The 22,868-nt window shown below is 30.2% G+C and overlaps 1 protein-coding gene across 3 annotated transcripts in view; it reads right to left on the bottom strand.

The window, feature by feature from the left end:
• Positions 1 to 22,868, bottom strand: part of LOC106464492 (synaptogenesis protein syg-2-like) — a 61,912-nt gene that overhangs the window by 19,944 nt on the left and 19,100 nt on the right. For all 3 annotated transcript variants that reach the window (XM_022392690.1, XM_022392678.1, XM_022392686.1), the window contains 8 exons: positions 19,624 to 19,734; positions 16,745 to 16,948; positions 14,423 to 14,719; positions 10,946 to 11,236; positions 8,041 to 8,328; positions 6,645 to 6,941; positions 1,652 to 1,786; positions 1,161 to 1,188 (listed from right to left, as the gene is read on the bottom strand). In XM_022392690.1, coding sequence (XP_022248398.1) covers positions 1,161 to 1,188; positions 1,652 to 1,786; positions 6,645 to 6,941; positions 8,041 to 8,328; positions 10,946 to 11,236; positions 14,423 to 14,719; positions 16,745 to 16,948; positions 19,624 to 19,734 — 1,651 coding nt within the window. The remainder of the gene's footprint in view (positions 1 to 1,160; positions 1,189 to 1,651; positions 1,787 to 6,644; positions 6,942 to 8,040; positions 8,329 to 10,945; positions 11,237 to 14,422; positions 14,720 to 16,744; positions 16,949 to 19,623; positions 19,735 to 22,868) is intronic.

Raw genomic sequence — 22,868 nt, forward strand, 5'->3', positions numbered from 1 at the left:
CATTTTACACAACAAGTATTATAATGTAAGCCTTACTCTTTTCATGTAGCCTATTTTATGGTAGACAGGATAATTTCATTTTATAGGCTAGGCCTACTGTTTGATTTTCCACACACAACATTATAATTCTGCATAAATTTCTTTTTGTGTGTGTATTATACATATGATGTATTAGTAGGTGTATAGTTCATGATGTGTAACTAAATAAGCATACAATGCTATATTATGAATTAAATGTTAACTCAAACTTACCAAAAAGTGTCAAGTCTGCGTAGAATTTATTCGTGTAAGTATATGTTAACGATAAAATTACCAGTTCGGCTAGCAGACGATAGGTGCGTATATCAACGAAAAATTGTCATTATTTGCACCTTTACGTGAGCAAAGTGTGACCTGCGCAGTGAACGCGGCGGACAAACAAGCAAGCAAACAAATAGACAAATATATTTTGAGTTTTACATGTAGATATCATCGACAATGCCTAGTGTTGTAAAGGTTACTCTATTGTCTAAGATGAATATATTGAAGGATTATATTTTGGCACTAAGTTTTTTTTTTTCAATCATAGGAAATGATAATTATTAATTCAGTGTCAACATTTTTATAATTATCCCGGGAGTATTGTTTTCACTCCTCTGAGTGTATCTGAGCAGTATAACTCGAAATGTTTTCATCTGGAATTTGTCAAATTTTGTACAAAGTTTGAATATTCTTCTAAGATTAATTGATCAACGTTTGGTAATTGGGGGCTATAGGTCAACCACTTTTGTTATAATAGTAGCAAATTATAATCTTGGGAAAGCTGCCAAAACTTGAGAAAAAAGTGATATTAAAATAAGGTCTTGGTACCTAGAGACCTATTTTTTTGAGAACGAAGACTGTTTGGTGCATGTTTTAGATTGGCTACTGCAAAAAATTAAAATACCTCTTTGCCTTTCTATTTATATATTACCAGAAGTAATGGACTTAAAAACACTAATAGTCTAGCAACATAGTAATTTAACGATATAAAATTACTCCCTATTCTTAAATGTTGCACATCTTCTATTATTAACATACAAGTTGTTTAATGTAGTGCTTCTAGAAAAGATAATAATACGTACTTGATTTAGCAAAATATAATCGAAATTAAACATGATAATTTTAGTATAGAAACTTACCCACTGTTGTCTTCCCTCGAACGATCTCCTGATAAATAGTGAAATAAAAATAAAATAACTGGAATAGAAATAAAGCTATTTATATCTGTTTAAATGCATTGTTCAGTTTTATTATTTTGTATGTGTCTTAAGTATGACGTCCTACAATCATACAATTGGTTGTTTGTAGTTAAGCACAACGAACTATCTGTGCTTTGCCCACCACGGGTATCGAAACACGGTTTTTAGTGCTGTAAGTTCGCTATGCTACAATAATACACTGAAGTGAAGTGCGTCTTTACGTTAAGTATTCCCATCTAAACAATTTAGAAACAGTATTCTAAGTCGAAGAATAAAGTAATATTTTACGTATTAATCTAATAAAAATAAAATAAAAGCGACACATTTTACATTTGGAAATTAAATGAAATTGCGAAACTATAAATTACAAGTGTTTTTGGTCTAGCTTTTAGTATAAAAATATCTGAAACAACAAACGTGTAAATACTTACTTGTTTTCCTGTGAGAGTGAGTCCGGAATCGTATGTGAATAACAATGATTATTACAAGAACAACTGCTATCAAGGCAATGAAACTTGTTCCAATGATCACGAAAAGGGGCCCAAACGGGAAATCCCATTGTTGCTCTAATGACATACATAAATATAAAAAAAAATACTGTAAATATAGTGACATAATTGATAAATAGCTATTCATTATTGCTAAAAGTAGATTAATGAATATATATATATATATATAATAAGTAGCTGAATGAATAATAAAATAATTCCGCCATTGATATAGATATAAGTATAGTGAAAGTATGCTTATATGAATATTTAAAATTCTTACCTAAAAATATTTGTAGGATGTTATGAATGTTAATTATAGCTTTTTCTACGTACAGTTTTTCATCGCATAAGATGGCGATAACTGAATAAATTGATGTACTGTTTTCTGGAAGCACGTGGGTAGTGTTGATAGCTCTATATTTTAGCTCGTTTTTGAACTTCGTTGATAACAACGTTATGTTATTATTTCATTATGAAATACACCTCAAACGTATCTTTTGTGCTTTATTTTTAACACCACTTTTGTATTTTTAGTAGTTAAAAATAACCATAATGCAAGTAATATAAGTTAAAATATTCATTTACTTTTAAAATAATCACCAAAGAAAAAAAAATGCACGAAGTGAGATGATGAAATAAAAAGCATAATATTAGAACATAAAAAGCAGAAAAAATTCTTGTTTTGTATTTACGCAAAATAATATGTCATATTGTTATAATACGTTTATACGTTAGAGTGATTTGGGAAAAAAAGAAACTGAAGTTCAATTGAAACGTCATGGAACCAATTGAATACTTAATAGATTTTAGGCAAAGGTCGCCAAACATATATTCTTCAAATGAGAATCATCGTAAAAATAAAAGTTCTTCAGAAAATGTTACTTATGCACTTCTAAATAACTTTCTTAATCAATAGATTACATATAAATAATAACATCATATATATATATATATGTAAAAAATATCTAGCCTTAAATTTTTCACAACAAAATACTGCAAAAATTTAAATGGCAGTTTGTCTTATGGTCACTGATATCACTTATTACGATGCCTATATAAATTTTAATTCGGTAAGAATGAATTAATATCAACGAAATCTAAATAACGAATAAAATAGTTTAGTACGTAGTAAATAATTTTCTTGAAGTCCCAAAAAGTAACAGTATCACGACATTATTTTTTTTTAATTTAGACAATTCGGTCTTTTGATTCCAATGTTTTGTACTAAAAATGTGTAAAACGTTGAGAAGCCAGTTACACGTTAAGTAGACGAGTATGATAATACCTAATAAATTGTAATAATATACACATTAAGGGATGTTTTAATAAGTATTTGTTTTTGAAGAATAGTAATTCGATTCAAATATATATTGACAATTATTTTTTCGTGAAATAAATTAACAAAACCATAAGCAATTTTATGATGCCGTGAGAGAACACCAGTTTATTGAAATCAAAATAATGCTTTATTCTTTTAATATTTCTGATATTCATGCGATTCTTTTAATAACGTTAAAAATCTGTGTTGACTGTATGCTGCATTAGCGAAAAAGTGATTATCTAATTAAACTTCGCAAACTGATTTATTATGCAAGCGTTTGTCACGTATATACGTTGTTTTTATTACATTAACATTAAGAGAGAGGAAAATTAAACAAAGCCAAAAAATCTAATACTTTAGTTAACATTTGTTTATAAATGATCACGTACATTAGAATACAACGTGGGACAGTAAAAGACTAAGTTGATAATTATGAGTATAAAACATAACGCATATATAATGAAATATTTTATTTTATTTTTCTATGTTAAAGGTTGATCACTCTTAAGCACACAGTGGATTTGGTCTTGATATGAGAGAGAGATATAGTGAAGGTTATGAACAAAATGCCAAATTTATAAGAGTTATATCAAACCAAATTACTTATTGTTAATTGACACTCCCTATAATTTTTACTACAATACATCTTATTTGATTTATAATTATAATATAATTATATAATTTATAAGTGTGATATCAAACCAAATTATTTACTTTTTTATGGAGTGTCAATTAACTTTTTTTTTACTACAATACATCTTTTTTTATTTTTAAGAAAATCCTACATTGTTTTGAGGATGCTATTTCTTCAGTCGGTATGAAGAAATCAAATACATACTTAATGTCTTAGCTTAGACTTTGTTTATAAAGCTCAAAAGTAAGAAATTTGCTTCAATAGTACAAAATTCAGCATTTGATCAGATGCGTTTATATAGCTAGAAAACATTAGGAACTATCACTTCTTGATGATATTCTGATTTTCTTCATCCTTCATTTTCATAAAAAAATTGATAAGACGTCTGAATAAAGGACGTAACATTCTTTGTAGGTAAAGTTAGCAACTTTAAACTTCAAACTTAGTTCTATGTCTATCAAACGACTACATTGTTATACTAATAAAAGTAATTTACTAATTGTTCCAATACTGTTTAATACTCAATGAGTAAGCTCTTTTTTATTCAGTAGCTTTCTTTATTCATTGGACCTTGTTAAAGTTTTAAGCCAATTGAAACGAATAACAATGTTAGGTGATGTTCAAATACACTTTACTTAATGAGGTATCTTAAGTTAGCATGTTCTTTAATTCACGTTAATAGTTTTATTTTAATAGAATCAATGTAGCTTTGCTCACAGAAAGGACAAGCAAATTTATAAACTGCATATGATGGTTGTAAAACGGAAATCTGCTCCTTAAATCAAACGAAAAACGAAATGTGACAATTAGGTTTAAACTCACATCTGAACTGTACCTGCGGAATACCTTTCGAATGACATTTCCAAATGATCCTTAATGATTATAGAGACTTACCCATGTAGGATAGACAGATGAGAACAGGATATTTTGGTACTTAAATTGTACATAGTAAACTAACACTTCAATCATTTAAATAATTACGAAGTATTCTATTTCATAGAAAATCATATTTCTTGATGTTATTAAATTCTTTGCGTAAAGATCTAATACGTGGTATATATATGTTATATGCAAGATGAAATATTTGACTAAGTTTTACTTTAAAATATTTGGAATGAAACTTGCAACGTTGAAATACAAGCCTGTAAATGTCTTCTTATAACACACAATTGACAGTTATTATTACTAATTGAAATGTCCAAAAAAGAAAATATACGATCCTGTTGATGTTTCTTGCTACTACATCTACTATTAAAATAGTGAAGAAACAGGGACGCTGGATAAGAATTCATGAAGACGGTAAAATTGTTATCAACATACCTTCGATAATTCAGAGACTTAAACTCATTTGGGCAACTTTCTATTCAATATCTTTCAAGAACGGCAACGCCGTCAACCAGATCACAGTTTTCTATTCTTTTGTAGCAAAGCTCGTCAATTTCAAATATACAGATTTGGGAATGGCCAACAGATTTGTTTGAAGTGTCGTGGTAAAGCAGATCAGCATTTAACTGCATTGTTTCTTTTAAAACTATATATATATATATATAATAATTCTACATCAAAACTGGCACAGTGTACACTACTGTCAAACTTCAACTGTTGTATTTCATGAGAAAACTGAAAACCGGCTTTTAAAGGGTACTCATTAATGATAAACGTCTTCAGAAATTCAACTGAGAAATCGGCCAATACATGGTTATTGGTTCCGATGTTAGAAACTATTGGTCGCAAAAGGCATCCTTCTCTATGAATTTTAGGCAAACCATAAAGAATACCTGAATGACGTCCTTATATGTGTTGCCATCTCTAATTTTGAGCTGACAAATAACACAGAAATCAACTAGTCCCCAACACCCACCGCCAATTCTTGAGCTACTATAATCGACTAGGAGGATTTGATTACCAATATTTTAACGTACTCACGAGTGAAATTTTGTGTCAGTGAGGCTCGAACCACGGACTCTCGGATTCAGATACACCACGCTTAGCCCAGAAAAGCCTACCCTTACATTTATTATCCTTTTGACACACCGATCTTTATGAATTCACACTTAAATTATTATCATACCTTAGGTAAACGAAAGTTTGCAAGAAATGATTAATTATGAATATTTCTTTCTATTTATGGTGGGCATAGCACAGATAGCCCGTTGTACAACTTTGCTTTTAACAACAACAACAAACAAACAAGGTAAGTAAATGTTTTAGTATTCACATAATAAATACAATATATATATTTAAGACTGGGTGAATTTAGTAAACAAATCGGAGATTGCTATTAAAGGCTTTATAGAATATTAACTTATGGATAACATGTAGTTGACAAGATTAAAAGTGTAAACCACCGTTTTAAATTACGAGTCTTACACTTTAAAATAGCTTACTATAGAATATAATATACTATGTTTTGACTTCAATATTTCATTATTCGACATCTCTGAGAAGCACATCATAATTTCTATAGCTTTACTTTTGTTCTTGTGAAAGTATAAGCTCGTTTATGCTCTTAATAAAATAGTTTTTCAAAGAATTTTGAAATGGTTCACTTTATTATAGAGATTTATGGATCATTATAACCCGCTTCCGCTTATTCTATGCTAATCAGAAAAGCATGACTGAGCGTTCACTTAAGTATTTCGTAAATTATTTTATTTCACTAAAGATGTAAATGTGAATGAAAAACCGGATTTCAAAAAAGTGTAATATCACGTGTTAATTATCAAAATTTATGTTTGTTTGTTATGAAGCGCAAAGCTATGCAATGTGCTATTTGTGCAATGCCAATCGCAAGTATCCAAACCCGATGTTTAGCGTTTACAAGCCGTTAGACTTACCGCTAAGTTATCGAGGCTAATTATGAGAAACAACGTCACGTACATATATATATATATATATATACTTTATAATATATTATTTATATTATTTGTCAGTTAACATACTACAAACCTGATATTTGATTTATAAATAATGCTTACCATCATTTCCTACAAGATTTGAAAGAGTGTTGATCGTCATAGCCCAGCTTTCGCTTCGGCCTGCAGAATTCACGGCATAAACTACCACTTCAAATGACGTTCTGTACGCTAGATCCTGCAGAAAAAACTGTGGCATTTCGGAAGTTAAATTTGATTCAATTGTCTCCAAGTTTTTGTCATACACTTCAAGGACAAAGTGCTGCTTTAAACCACCGTGGTGCCCTTCTTCACAAGATATTTGAATAGAGTTCATGGTGACATTTTGCACTTTGCAGTTTTTTGGTTTTTCTGGTGGCCCTGAATCAGATGGTTAAGCAATTTTAAGGTTAAAAATATCAAAAAATTTAAAGAAGATTTTGAGTTTTTTATTGTTACCTGGAACAAACTAATTCAAATTTTATCGGCTCTAGAACAAATGATTAACCTAAAGGAAGAAAATAAAAAAATGAATAGTTTAAAAGTTTAAAATACAAGACGATTTTAAATAAAAAAAATCCTCATTTAATAAGATTCTGCCTTAAACATTACTTGTCCAAAGGGAACAATGTTTCACAAGAGGTTATTTGAAAATGATAAATTTTATTAAATTAAATTTGAATATGGTAGATCGAGGATTATCCGAAACTATAATATACTTTTATGCTTTTATGCTCTTCTCGCAAACTAGCATTGCTTTGATGTCGATTTTGCTTTCTTTGTTTCCTGAGATTGATGATTTTAATAAAATATGTGTCACTATGCAGCATAATATCATTATTGTTCGACTGTTCGTCAAATGGTAATTCCAAAGAGAAAATGGATGTCCGTTTCCTGGCTGGTGAGATCCGGACATCACACTAGTATGTTTTTATCTGTGGAGTTTTCTAAATGGAAATTTACATCTGAATAGCTCAGAAAATTATTTGAATCTAAAAACGGCCATTAAAAATTAAATTGGAGAATCGATGAACATTATCTAGAACAGATAAAATCATACATTTATATATACCCTCTCAAACTTTCTTAAATAAGACATATGATTCTCTATGTGCTTCCGCGAAATGTATTTTGTATAGAACGAAGTAGAGTTTTGGAGATAAGTTTGGAAATGGATGTTGTTTTTTTATAATTTCGCTTTATGAGCACTAAGTCTCTCATTTGATATTGCTACATGGAAAAACCAAGTAAACCGTTTTTAAAACTGATTAAATGAAGATATTAAAAATAGTCGACGAATGTTAAGAAGCTTTGAAATATTAATATTATGTACAAGTAAAATATATTTTAGTTCCGTCTTCGCTATTTCATAATTACTTTTACTGAATAAGATTAACAACAACAAAAAAAACTTACGGAATATCATTAATATATTGTAAATATAAATAAACAATGAGTCTTATAGTGTAGACCAGCCTACCTACTGGTGTGATATTAAATGCACACGGAGTAATCTGAGGTCCAATCTTATTGCTGGCCCAACAAAGTAGTATACCATAACCTTGCTCATTTCGTGGAGTAAAAGTTGCTAAACTTTTCGTTAAACGACTTTCAAAATCTATTACATAAGAAGTTTCATAAGTGTTGTTAAAGCCCCATCCGAAGGAAACCTCAGGTGGTTCAGCGTCCACTTCACAAATGATATGAATAGACTCGAAGACTGCTACTCCGAATGACTTTACGTTTGTTGATTTACAAATGGGAGCATCTGGAATATATTTCAATGTAAAACTGACGCACTTGAAATTAAAAAAATACATACATATATATATATATATACATTTAAATCGGTTTGAACCAACTTTAAATCAAATATCCTAAAATTAAGACAAAACTAATAGTAGTAATCTTTTGAAAATCTTCACGTGTATTTAAGTAGTATGATAGTTAGATATTTTGCTTTTTTCATACTAATGAGGCTTATCACACCTACATGTTCTGTTTTAAAATAAGCTGAAAAAATGCATATTAATTTGATACAATTTATGTATAAATGTTACACGTAATATCTTAAAATAGCTATCTTCTGTTCATTTCATTCAGGTTCATTGTATTTGTTATCTACTTTTGTCTAAAAATTTATGAATGTTGTGAAGTATTTGTGTAGTACAAATACTAAACATATTAAATATGCGAAGGTTTCCCAGAAGTACATTTTATTTTTTTTAACGTATATGAAGCAGTGGATTGAAAATGTTATAAGAAAGCGTGGGCAGTAACTAGCGACCCATAATACCAGTTAGGGAAGATGCAGGCTTGAAGCCCATAGCGGAAGTAGCCCATAAAATTCCAGTCGTGACCTAAGGCAAGAATTCTCAGCTCACAGATGTGGTATGCTGAGAAAACGCACGAAGAAATAAGCCAATGTAAAGAAAAGCAGTTAATGGAACTGCGATGAAAGACAAGGGTGAGATACTGTTGATGAAGAGTCCGAGTTGAAGGTTTTGTCTCTATACAACCCTAAGATAATTGTCTCGGATAATCTTGCCAAAGATATTAATTAGATAAGGATCAGAAATATGTTCTGTAAGGACATAATAACAAAGTTGATTTTAGTTACAGCCTGAAGGAGTAGTCTACTTGTTGCTGGAAGACCCCCCCCCCCCTCCTGTACCAATCGAGTTAAAAGGACTACTTTTAAAAGTAGATCTGCTAAACGTCTTGAACAATCTGAAAAAACACTAAAAATTGTGTGTACAATTCCGCGTTTCCGAATCTAAATGGCACTTTTCCGACATGATTCGACTTTTCCGCATTTATCAAGCTGCTTCGGGGACCTAATGTGACTACAGAAGAAGATGTCAGTAATCCAGAATCTACAAGAAGTTCACCACACAAACTCCTTGTAAGTATGCTATTTCTGATCTATTATAATAGTGTTTCTCTTAAGGCTCAATAATGTATAAAGAGAGAAAAGTGAAGAATACTAACTGTATCAAGGAAATGGTAGATTTGACAATGATTAAAGTGGAAATAGTGAAAGATATCTTACAAGAACTGTTAATGCAGTTATATCGATTTTGACCGAAATAATTTCTCGTGTTAACTTAATTGATAACTTAACTCTGTTATTGAATGTAACAGAACATTTAGACCTTCAAAATCAAGAATTCAATGATTTAGAAACAATGTTATTGCAAAACAACCATGAGAGTTTCGATATAAATGAACCGTTCAACTGTATAATAAAGAAGTTATTTGATTGTATTCAGTTGTGTCTGTGTGAGTTCTTTATTCCCCACCTAAACTTCCTCGCGTTGGTGGCTTGTGCGCTCCGAATAAATTTATTTTTAACGAGTGCATAGTTGAAACCAACGACTAAGCCGACGGGCTGCCCACACGCCCGTTACAGTTGCACTAACATGGATACCTCTGCAAATGTCGCACCCAAAAATGTTCGGAATAATACTTCTCCAGTGCATATTTATGCCCTGAATCATCCGAACCTGAAAAGCTTTTTTTATCGATACTTAGTGTTTTCATGGTGAAATCTGGCTCTAACGACGTGAATTTTTACAAATAAGCACTTATTGAAAAGTCCCCATCACTCGTCAAAGATACCCAGCATGGTTGTGTAAGTTGAAGATTCAAATCCTAATTAGTTTAAATTGGCTTGTGAAACCTGGGAAAATTCACTGTTTTGATCTCTAAGTTTACATATCAAGATAAAATAAGTGTCAAATACAATCATTAATAGGTAATAAAGAAGTTCCAAATTGGAGCATTATAAGTAATGGGTTGAAGCTTATTCAAATATTTGTTTGGTAAACTAAAGAAGTTACATATAAGATTAGACTGGAACAAGAAAACTTGTTTCTTTTATATTGCAAAAGCATATAACAAATCCATGTAAAAAACCGTATTTGCATTTAGATAAATTAGGCTTAATGTAAATATTAAAATGTGGGCTTGCAAATTATGTAGTAACTTCTACCAGTTCAGTAATCTATTGATTAATGAAGAAGCTATATCGTGAGCTATCTATTGATTAATGAAGAAGCTATATTTTGAGGTACCTTTAGATTAATGAAGAAGCTACGTCTTTAGCTATCTGCCGCCTAATGAAGAAGCGATATATTGAGCTATCTGTCAATTAATGAATAATTCAATAAAAATAAGATATCAAACTATCAATAAGTTTTCGAAAGATATCGGAAACTAAACTTTTGTTTTCGTTTTTGCTTTATAAATTAACCATTTAATGGTTTGTTTAATTTTTAAAATAACCAAATTGATAGTCATGTTAAGTAGTGAATCTTTCTCGCTCACTGCGTGTTGGTGTAAAGAAAATAATAAAATAATGGAAAATATAATATTTTAAGTACATTCCACTAGAAGAAAATACATGGCACTTTCCCCTTTTCCTACAGCATTTATTGCTGTACAACTGTAACGGCCCTTTCTGGAACGGCTTATGTCTTTCAAAACCAAAGTATGGTTGTTAATTATAATTCCTCCTGAGGTATTGTGTTGGAGCTTTCCTCCTTCAAACATCCAGTAAATCCCTCTTGGCCGAGGGTTGGATTGAACGAGACATTCAAAGTAGATTTCAGAACCTTCTGTTACTGGCTGTGATTTTGTCTTTCCATAAAACCCGAGACTGACTAAAGGAGCATCTGTATAGAAAATATAGAATGTTCTGTATGAATTTTGAGGGTTACTTGTTTTACGAACTTTCAACTTAAGTGACTTGTTACTGAGATTTGTTGCCAAAACAGAACGAAAATACATGCATTATTATTATCAAAATATTATAAATTACTTAAGAAAGATAATATTTTAGGTGTAGCTTACATGTAAGAAGAGCATTAATAATCGAAACTTAATAATCGTAAAAATGCCGTTTTTGAACACATCCAGTAAACATTGCAATTATTTCAGTGTCACTTAATGAAATAAGCCTAGCTATGTTTTTCTTTTTTTTACCTTTAATGTAAGTACAATATTATATCAACTGGTTCATGAAATATTTGTCAGATTTTATCTTTAGGGTCCTCAAAATTTTAGTCAAAACAACAGTCCCAGAAGTAGTTTTTATGAACTCTTTTTAATTTAAATATTTTGAGAAAAATTAATTTAAAATACTTTTTTGTAGTTGATGAAAATGAATAAAATTAATGTTAACACATTTCGAAACCATAAAAATACACGGTACATAATTCAAAACACCAGAAAATTTCAAAGTATTGCGACGTTAATTCTGAAGAAGGAATTACGTAAATACTCGATTTATTTGTAAAATGTATTTTTAGTTAATAGATATGAGAATACTACAATAAAAACAAGTACGGTGCCGTAATGGTTGCTAGTACATAGAAAGTCAAAATCTGTAGTGCTAAAAATATGTGAATCAAATTTTGTTAATAAACCTAATATTACTAATAAGAATACATTAGACTACGGATGATTGTTTGTTTTTCACATACTACAAATTGAAGCTCCAATATTAAATTATGTAATATGTTAACTACATGTGATAGATACCTTAGTATTGTCTTATGTTCTATTCTATAGGCATATGTTGTCGGTCAAGATTGACTATGTTTACATATAATATAGATTCTTAACTCTAGAAGCTCGAGGCCTAGTTACAGATTGACTACTTGAGTTTTAAGTGTGTTGTTTAATTATTATTAACAGTTCAAATAATAAACGGTTTTATGTGTTAACATGCAACTTTTCTGTTTACTAATATATGGTTTTAATGTGATAATAACCTATGCAATAAAACACTTCGGATTTGCATCAAGATAAACGACTAAATGCATATAAGTAAACCAATGTTGTGTTTTAGATTTTCAACGATCAGTGAATCTTCTTGAATTTTTGAATGATCCTTTGTGCAAATTCTTTCTTCACAGCTTATACTGAGATTTAGTTACACGATGCTGAATATTTAATTTACTAATATTATATTTTGTTATATATCTACAATGATATATTAGTCATTTCTATGAAATAACATAAAGTATTTTATTCAGCCAAAACGCTAAAGTTCAGATATTTAATTGATAAAATTATACTACCATAAATCAGTAAAAGCTCTGAAATTTTGAATTTTACTTTGCATAAGAATCAAGTTGTTTTGTGAAACATGAACGACCAGCGGATTGTTGGATATAATAAGGACGCAGTAAAGAAACAACATATATGATCAGGTATAAAAAAAGGTTTATTAAGTAGGGCACTTTATTTAATTGAAATGTGGATTGTAAATAACTAAAACGTTATCCTGACTACAATTACCTTTTTTCTCATTACTCCCCAATCTTATTATTTTACTGCTTATATAAGAAATTAGTTAAATTTGGAGGTTATTCATTCAATGTTATTTATTAATTTAATGATTTTCTTTCCTTCCATACGGCTATCTTACCTCTTCTTCTTTCACTTTTTTATACTTTATCTCATTATTTCTCTCTAATTCTCCTCTTTCTTTCCTTAACCTCTCATGTTTTGTTTTTCATTACCTCTGTTACCGAAGGTGACGTAGGTTATGTTTTCACCCCTGTGTGTGTGTGTGTGTATTTGTTTGTGTGTTTGTTAGCAAGATTTCTCGAAAGCGGCTGAATGTATTTGGATGAAAGTTGGTATACATTTGGATTTGAAGGGTCAAAGGCAAATGTTAAGGTCAAAGCAAGGCCATGAAAATCCAAAAAAATCCCTATCTGTTAACATGGGGACCGATTTTTCACACTATTTTTGCTCTATAACCTAGTCAAAAATGATCGGATTTTGATGAAACTTGGTGGACATATGTAAAATATTATCCCTCATTGTCCTGTCAAAAAATGATCCGTGTCCTTTGATAACGACACACACTCGGGCACATCTTCGTATTTTTTGAGGGCCGAATAAGGTCAACGCTGCGTGGCGGAGATATGAGTTCTACTCTAGTTAAAGCTTGAAATAGCTATGCATATAGATCATTATGCTATGATGTTTTGTTTCATGCGAATAAAGTTACTGAGTTTAAAAAAAGTAAATTTTTTCGTCGTCCACAATGTATCTTACTAACTTATTATTACCAATCTATAAAACACGTTCGATTTATATGACTTCATAATACTATTATTATTATTTCTTTCTACTGCCAGTTCAATGATTTTGTAGAGAATCCCAATAAATTTTGGTAATATCCGTTATTGTTGTCTTATATGTATATATGTATTCTTACAATGAGTGATAAATTATAAATTGCCGACTATTTGTATATAACGATTCTTTAATTCTTATATAATATTTTTATAAACTTGAGAGTTATCATGTCACAGCTATGCATCACTCATTACTTAAGAACAGCTTATATTTCATAATTATTCTGAAAGTAAGTTAAATATACTTTAATTTTATTACCCCACTTTTTGATGACATTATATCTAAGCATTATGTATAAAATGTAAAGGAAATTTCTCGTCCATTGTTCACATCAGAGGAACATAAAACATTTCAAAGTTCAATCAATAGTTTATAACTTAATATTCTAATTTCTTGTTAAACAACGGATAGAACTAATTATAGTTATTATATTTGAAGAACATTATCTTGAAAAGCAATAAATAATCATAAAGTCATTTCTATGAGAAATAAAACGATTACACAGAGAGGTGATTTTCAAGATTTTGATCATAATGGTAGCTGTTTTAACTGGAAATATACTTTACAGAATACCCCTAATAAGTAGAAATCCAATATATGATGGCACTATTTCGTGTATACGCCATCAGAAACCTTATTGGTATTGTTAAACTTAAAACACAAGTTAATATTCAAAGATATTAGTGATTGATATGGCTACTTACAATGAACTATCAATTCACGATTTTCACGCAGTGTAGTTCCAGGCATTAGCAAATTCTTTGCAACACAAGATAGAATTTTGTGGTCGTCTTCAACCGTTGGTGTGAATATTAATGTGCTAATGGTTGAATTGCCATGATTGGAGACAGTAGTTCTGGCATTCTTCAGCTCCAGGTGTTCTTTCCACCACGTAATAGATACTGGTGGTCGAGAACCGGCGCTACGACAGTTCAGCTTTGTTGGAGTTCCTGCTGATAACGGTTGTTGCGCTCCCTCCATTTCTAGTAGCAAAGGTCTGACTAAAAACAGCATTGATTTGGTTCTAATACTGTCTATGTTCTATAATGTTACTGATATTATAAATATAACAGTATCATACTTTTAAAAATATTGATTTTTCTAACTCGAACATCATATCTTCTACATGCCAAAATATTATTGTTCCTCTTTTATACTAAGAAGTAGAAAAAAATGCACTAAATATAATACCACTTTTATCTGTGGTGCTTACAGTGAAAACTATTTAAAGTAAATAATTAGACTCAATTGTTAGAAAATAAAAATGGGTAATAACAGAGTAAAATATTGACTTTTCTGATATCTTATGAGAATTATTCTAGTGACACTCATATATAATTTTAGAGTTAAGAATTTGATAAATGAGTCAAATTTCTAAAGGTTTTATAAAATACAATTCCAAAATAAGTTGTTATGCTATATTATTTTTCAGCGACAAGGATTTTAATAATATATTGTTTATTTTATTACAATATCTTAGATGACCCCAATAATGCATAAATAATATTGAAATGTATTAAAACCAGAAATAACACCATCCAGTTATAAAATTCACAACGTAAATAGAAAATGTATTCGCAAGACACATAGCTCATCAGGTAGGCGGTAGAACTGCCTATGTAGGGATGGCTCTGATTGTTCATCGAAATGGTATTTTAAATATATCCTCAATAGGTCATCAGAACTTTACAATATTATACTATATTGTTTGCAGTGTTTTTGAAAGATTGATATTAGCCATCCCTACATGTACTTTCTTTTTTGAAAAGCTTTTTCTTTATTTGTATACAATAGGAGCTTACAGGAAAACTACAGTTAATAGTAGCTACCTCGATCTGAAATTAAACCAACCCTGCAGTGTAAAGTCAAACTTCATAGACTGCCAAGTTTTCAGAATGAACATTATTTGTAATACAGAAGATGCAAAGAAAACAAATGACACATCACTACAATCCTTCTTGACAATGGATAACCTGAACGTTTGATAAGGAAGACAATAAAAAATCAAACATCAAAAGTAAGCAGGAACAAAATTGCAGACACAAGCCGTATTACCTTATGTTAAATGTCTGTCTGACATAATACAGAGGATGTATAAAGAGCCTAAAGTCGGAGCAATATTCAAAAGCCAAACATAATACAACTGCAGTTAGTATACAACAAACCACTTAAAGACTCAAGGAGAAGAAGAAAACCATTTACTCCAACCCTTGAGAATGCAGACTCTAATTTTTTTTTTAAAAGATCAACAAAAGTTAGAGTTCTGGAGCATAATAGACATACAGATCTTTCTAAAATAGCCCATGTAAGCCAGAAAAAATGACCATGTAATAAAACGCAATAATACCAATATAATGAGCCATACAAGAGGAAAAGAATGATGAAAGAAGCCTTTGACATCTACTTACCTATTCACATACACTTAGTCAACCTAGCATAGAAATCAGGAATGCTTGGGTACTCATTTTGAAAGAATTCAAATAGTTAGCTTATTCAATTACTAACGAGGAAGATCTAAGATGAAAGGATAGCACACCATCCTCTCTATCAGGGAGACACAGGATCGAATCTCTACTACTACCACTAACAAACACAATCCTTCTCAGAATTTCACCGAAGGCGGCAGCAGACGAGTAACCTAAATGTAAGGTATAATATAGTTAGGCACTAGTATGCAGTATTAAAATAACAAAGAAAAACAGAAACTAATTAACGTTTGAAGTTAAATAATAATTTAGATTAAACACCATGGCCACAACAACCTCAGATATCCTACGTTCTAAAATTATGTTACACAATTAATGGAATTCGTATCCAACCATAAGGAACCAAACTGTATTGCAATTGTTACTTCTCGTTGTCTCACCAACTGATTAATGGCAAATGTTTTGAAACATGGAACAATAAAAGAGATATTTCTTAGGTTTCCATCTTAATCAGTGATATAGGTTTATAATAAATAGAAAAATAAAATGTATTAGGTCTGTGATTCCACCAAACCTTTAAATTAGAGATATGATACTTACAATTCATATCCAACGTTACTGTTGATGACAGCGAAGAGGAGAGATTGTTATTCGAGGCAAAACAAGTAAAAGAAGCCATCAGATCATGTCTTCTGAGTGAGGAAATTGTCAACTCATTGACAGTAATCCCTTTGTCTGCCAGACTGTAATTATTATCTAACACCACAGACTCTCTCCACCAAGTCACTGTAGGCATGGGACTACCTTTAATAAAATATACAACACTATTGTTTCAAGTTAAGCTAGGTTACAAGACAATAAAAAACACAACAGATATATATTCCGTGTTAAAAATTAAATGCATATGTTTGAGCATAATATAAAACATTATAATAGACAATCTATTACGTTCAAGCATAAAATCCATAGAATAAAAATAATCATGCATTTTGCTAGGAAAACTTAGACGTCGGTGCGTTTTGAATTACAAGTGTAAACTCGAATGGTAAAATATTTGATTTATAAAATAAAGTTTTGTAAAAGAAATTCTTTTGAAACATTTCTGAGAAAGATATTTCAATAACGTGCCAATAAAATACTATGGAAAAATATTATTCTTAGAAGCTTTAAGATTGTATTTCCGTAATTTTGGCTACAGAAACGATGAAACAATTCAATAAGGCAAATATTTTAAATTTATTTATTTCGATTTATACATGCAGGTCCAATGCATCTCATAATTGTTAACAATATATATTCTAGTTTAAAATATATTTGTATAGATTACATTGCTTAATGTTTTAGAAAATGTTAATTTTAAAGGTTTATTGCTACATTTAGCCAAATTTTGTATTTATTATTACATCTAATAAACCAGCAACAGTAAAAAAAACAATGACATTGACGACAATAGAGATAAACAATGAAACAAATTGTAAAGCAAAGTATTTTAGACGGAGTTTGAATTAATTGTCTGATTATATGTCATTAACATTCAGTGAAGGATAAAGAATAAATCATTTTCATTTGTAAAGAGAAGAAATTACAGTAATTATAAACATGTTCTGTAAAAAGGAATGCTGTTGTTCGCCTTTAGTGCAAAAGCTACACAATGAACTATCTGCGCCATTTATATCGTAGGGGAATCGAACCCCAGATTTTAGCGTTGTAAAACCGGAAACTTAACGCTGGCCTTACGTATATGTCGTCTAGTAATGATTTACTATCATGTTAAAACGTTATTGAGACGTATCACTAAAATGCAAGTGGGAATAGTAAAAGTAGCTTCTTCTTAGTATGTCGTGCTATCGTTTTTGTATTTCTGTATTGATTGTCATTATTTTTGAATGATCGTAATTTTTTGAGGTTCAAGCTATAGATATTCTTGTAATTGTGTGATTAAACTTCTAAGATATTACAACCTTGTTTAAAAACATTCAAAATGATGTATACCTACTCTCTTTCTCTCTCTCTCTATATATATATACACTGAGAGTTAATCGCACATTAGAAGAACAACGCTTTGACTTTGTACTGTCCTTGAAATTACTTCAACTACTGTCAAACATGCTCATTTTGATGACCATAATTATGCACCATTATGCTGACAGCACACTTTTCATTGTAAAAGTACTATGTGAAGAAGCGAGATAAATCTTAGAACAGACGAACTTTCTACAAACTCCTCCATTCGACGTAGACGTCAACTTCTATATAAGGACAGGTTTAAGAAGACCAAAGGCACAAAAGTCCTTTGGAGCTGCATTGAGGGACATGACAGGTATGTGATCGAACGAGATTGGTCTGATTTCTATTTCTTCTGTGAAAACAGCTATTGATTTCGAGATCTAGTTCGGAGCTTCTGAGCCTTAGTCAACTACAAATCTTTGTTCATTATCTAGTTAACAGTACTAGGCTATATGCAATAGCTTTTGGGGTCAAATCGTTCTTTTTCTTAATCATAGTTTTCAATCTGCAGAGGGGACGCTTTGCATCGATTGACTTGGGGACTGCTGCGAAGCAAATGCCTATCTGAATTCTGAGCTCTGTGAGTTTCTCCGCTTTCGTGAAGAACGTTGAAAACTCCTTTTTTTGAAATGTATTTTGTTTAGTTTTGTTGGGTCTACCAAGTTTAAATATCTTCCTGTGCGAATATGCTTTCATGAAAGGGGTTGTGACTTACACCTCCAGCTATAACTGTCACATGCGACACTAAGGCTCGAATCTTAGGTGACAATCTGCTACATTAGTCAAGTTTGAGAACTTTAATGGACTGCAACTGCCTGTTGAAAGAAAAGAAGACGACGTTTAGGCTTCTATCCTGAAGCCTTCTTTAGGTTTGAAAGGCCTCTGTATATAAGCCCAAACGTTGTTTGTTTTTCTTTCAACAGATAATTGCAGCCTATTAAAGTTTTCAGACTTACTCTGCTACATTAACTTATCTAAATAATTTTTGTAAAATATCAGTAACCCTCGTATTTATTCCAAATAACCTTGATATTGCCGAATTACAGATTTCGTTTTAAGAGGATCTTTAGGTTTTCTTCAATAATAGTTTATATAAAGTATTAAATCACTATATAGGAATCTATTAGCGTAAGTAGTAAGATAATGTTGACTGTCTGTATTCGTCTCCCTAGTGAGTCAGCGGTAAGTTTGCGTACTTACAACGTTAAAATCCGTGGTTCGGTTCTCGGTAGTTGACAGAGTGCAAATAACCTAAGGTGTGAGATTACTTTAAAATAAACAGTTAGTATTCATCTTGGAGAAGAAGCGAAGTTTATCTAACTTTATTTTTAAGTATGTGAAAAATATAATACCATATTTAATTAAAATGATATGTATTTATATTGAACTTGAATTTCACATTAGAGTTCTATCTGACTAATTGTAAACTAGGAAAATGTAATAAATTAAAATAGTCTAAGAAAACAGCTCACCTCCAAATACTTCACAGGTTAAAAACAAGGATTCTCCTTCATTGTACGGGCCAATTAAGCTCTTCAAAATTCGTCCATTGTGATCTTTTATAATTAGTTTTGACGGTGGGACTATAAAATAAAAATGTTAAACATAATTAAAAACAACAACAACTAAGAAGTATATGTTTATTATTGTTGACAGTGAATTGATATTTTAGTATTTACAGTTCAACAGAGGTATTTATTGTTCCTTAGCATTTTGTTTTCATAAACAATAAATCTGAATAAAGAAGCTTATATTAACAGTCTGAATAACCGATTAGATGCACGAATTAGAAGTTACATATTTTAACGTATTCTGTTAAAATACGCTAAATAATTCTTGACAAGTATACCAAAATATTGCTAAGAATAGGGATGTTTTTAACTTGTGTTAACCGTTCTTAAGATGTTTCAAATTAAGTATTTTCGTTATATCTATCTTGACACAAAAATCACTTGAACATAGAAAGTGACACACACACCTTCAGGTGATGTGTAGAAATAATCAAAGACATAACTTAGAATTTTCATGGTTTTCGAATATGTATTTGTAGATCTTATTGGTATTGACAATAGAAAATAATATATTAAATATTTCCTCTTAGTTCCTCAACTATTCCTTCATTGAATTAAAAGAAAATCGGTAAATTTGTAACTTTTCTTTACTTTATTGACATGATAACTAATGTAAGTTACGTTATGAAAAAGAAAAAACAAAATATCCTGATGAACAAGTTTCGAAATTTTGCTTTTTTTTACGTTTTCGTGAAACAAATTTAATCTAAAGCTCATTAATATTCAACATTCATAACGTCTTCATCAGAATACTTGAATTCGTTGCAAATAAATATTTATTGAACCTGAAGAAAAACATATTAAATAAAACCTTAGAATAATTCTCGTGTGTCCCGTTATCATTAAAAAAACCAATATGTTTTGTTAAAAAAAGGAAATATAGAACTTTACAAATTTGGAAGCTTGAAAAAAATTATAAATTCTGTCTAAAAGCGTTAAACAGAATTAACGTTTTTTATCTTATTTTGGTCTCTTTATTAGTTACTCAAATTTACATATTATTATTTTTCATTCACTTTGAAAACTTTGAAATACACTAAAGGAGTAAATATCAAATATTTTCTCTGAAATACACAAATAACTTTTCATTTACTGTATTATACGTTTACTGTAAAATATAACGATTAAAGGATTGTGAATTACTTAATTATGATGAAACCTGCACAAATGGTAATTATAATTTATTCAGTAATCAAATGGTTTATTTGAAATGATTGACATTTTTCTAATAAAAATATTATAATTCATGCTCTTTCTGGTATAGTTATAAAGAAACTTCATAAATATTAGTCTAAGTTAGAGTATGTTTGAAGGTAAGCATTTGTGTAATAGAACTACAGTTTATGATTTCAGTTATTTTCTTTGTAATAGGAACGCATTTAAATATGTTAAAATATCAAAAATGTCACTCTAATCACAACACACTTTTTTATACATGGTTACAGCTCCGAAGAACTTTATGTTATTCTCTTGAGCGAGAATACTAAGTGGAATTACTGAAGTAATTTTATTCAGAAAGTGTAAATCAGATACTAACTGAAAAAATATAATTGGAAAACCTAAAAACTAAAAAAGAAATATGGATATTTTAAACAACTTACTAATAAATTGTAACAAATAGTAACACATTCAGAAACTACCACATTATTTATTAGTAACACATTAAGAAACTACCACATGATTTATTAGTAACCCATTAAGAAACTACCACATTATTTATTAGTAACACATTCAGAAACTACCACATTATTCATTATTTTTAAGAAGTGTATTTTTATCATCAGTTAATAATCATCATCCTTTTACAAATAAAAATAAATAACTCAGTAAGCCTTGTATGAAAAGCCTGTGACGTTTTTAATTAATTTTATTGAAGAATCTAACGTAGAGTTCACACCAAACAATTTCTTATCTCCAAAAACATAGGTCTAGGTGCCAAAATCCTCTTTCTTTCTTCTTTTTTTTTAATTTTAACCATTTCTGAAAATCCTAATTTGCTTCAATTATAGTGAAAGGGGTGGAATTTCAGTGAGACATTTACCTAAAGTGCTACTTTCGCCAACATTTAATCAGTTGGTCCTTGAGTGACACTCAAGTTTTTCGAAACTTGATCACACTTAGTTAAAAAACATTTCGAGTTATGCGACTGATTTCAGTTTATCTTTGACCTACATCCACCAAAGGTAAAACGATTGAACAGTTGAGGGACACTCAGTCTTCGTTCCAAATGTGATTAAAATCAGATGACATTTTCTTGAGTTATTTCTATTAATGCACATACTCAGGAGCGAAAACGATACCTCCACTGTTGTGCGAGAGTAACAAGGTTATGCGTGTATGTGTTGTGTCTGTCAAACAATAAAGTATTTCATTTATTCATTAGACCAAATAGCGCCTGGATCATTCTCATCAGATGTTTAATCTTTAAGTAATGTCTCATAATACATTCGCGATATCGCATGATACAATACCCCTATAAATTTTATTATTTTCTAACTGATAAACATTTTATCCTTAGCGATTGCGTATCTCAGACTCAGTTTAAATTGCTCAGCCATTGAGGTTCGCATTGAGAAAAATCTAGAATGAATTTATGTTTATTTAGCCTTGCTAAGGTTCTGTTCACTATATCTCTGTTGTTAGTATGAAGCATTACTTCGTAGAAAAATTATCATAAGATAAGCAATGTATTATGTGATTGTAACCTTTAATACTTGTGCCGCGGTGAAAGGTTCTGATTTAAAACTTTCACAGCGTCGTTCGCCTTGTGTGTGAGTGTTTGACGTACGATATTTATGAATTAGTTTTATTTCATATATATATATATATATATATTGCTTTGTTATTATATTAAAATGCTGTTTTTAAGTGTAATTTTAATCATCACAAATATATATTTAAACTTCACAAATGCTTAGACCTCGTGTTTTTAATTTCATTAGTAAAACACTCTCTATATAGTTTTCGTCTGTGTTTTAGTTTTGTCTATGATTATTGTGAACACACACATATATGTATGCGTGTGTGTATTGAGTACATATTTGTTTTACAAAAATAGATTAATTCACACTAGAAAAATAGAAAACTGAAATCATTACCGAAATTAAAAATCTGGGTGAATAAGATAGACTTCTGAAAAATACACT

The sequence above is a fragment of the Limulus polyphemus genome, unplaced genomic scaffold (genome assembly GCF_000517525.1).
Source record: "Limulus polyphemus unplaced genomic scaffold, Limulus_polyphemus-2.1.2 Scaffold60, whole genome shotgun sequence".
In the NCBI taxonomy this organism is placed as follows: domain Eukaryota; kingdom Metazoa; phylum Arthropoda; class Merostomata; order Xiphosura; family Limulidae; genus Limulus; species Limulus polyphemus.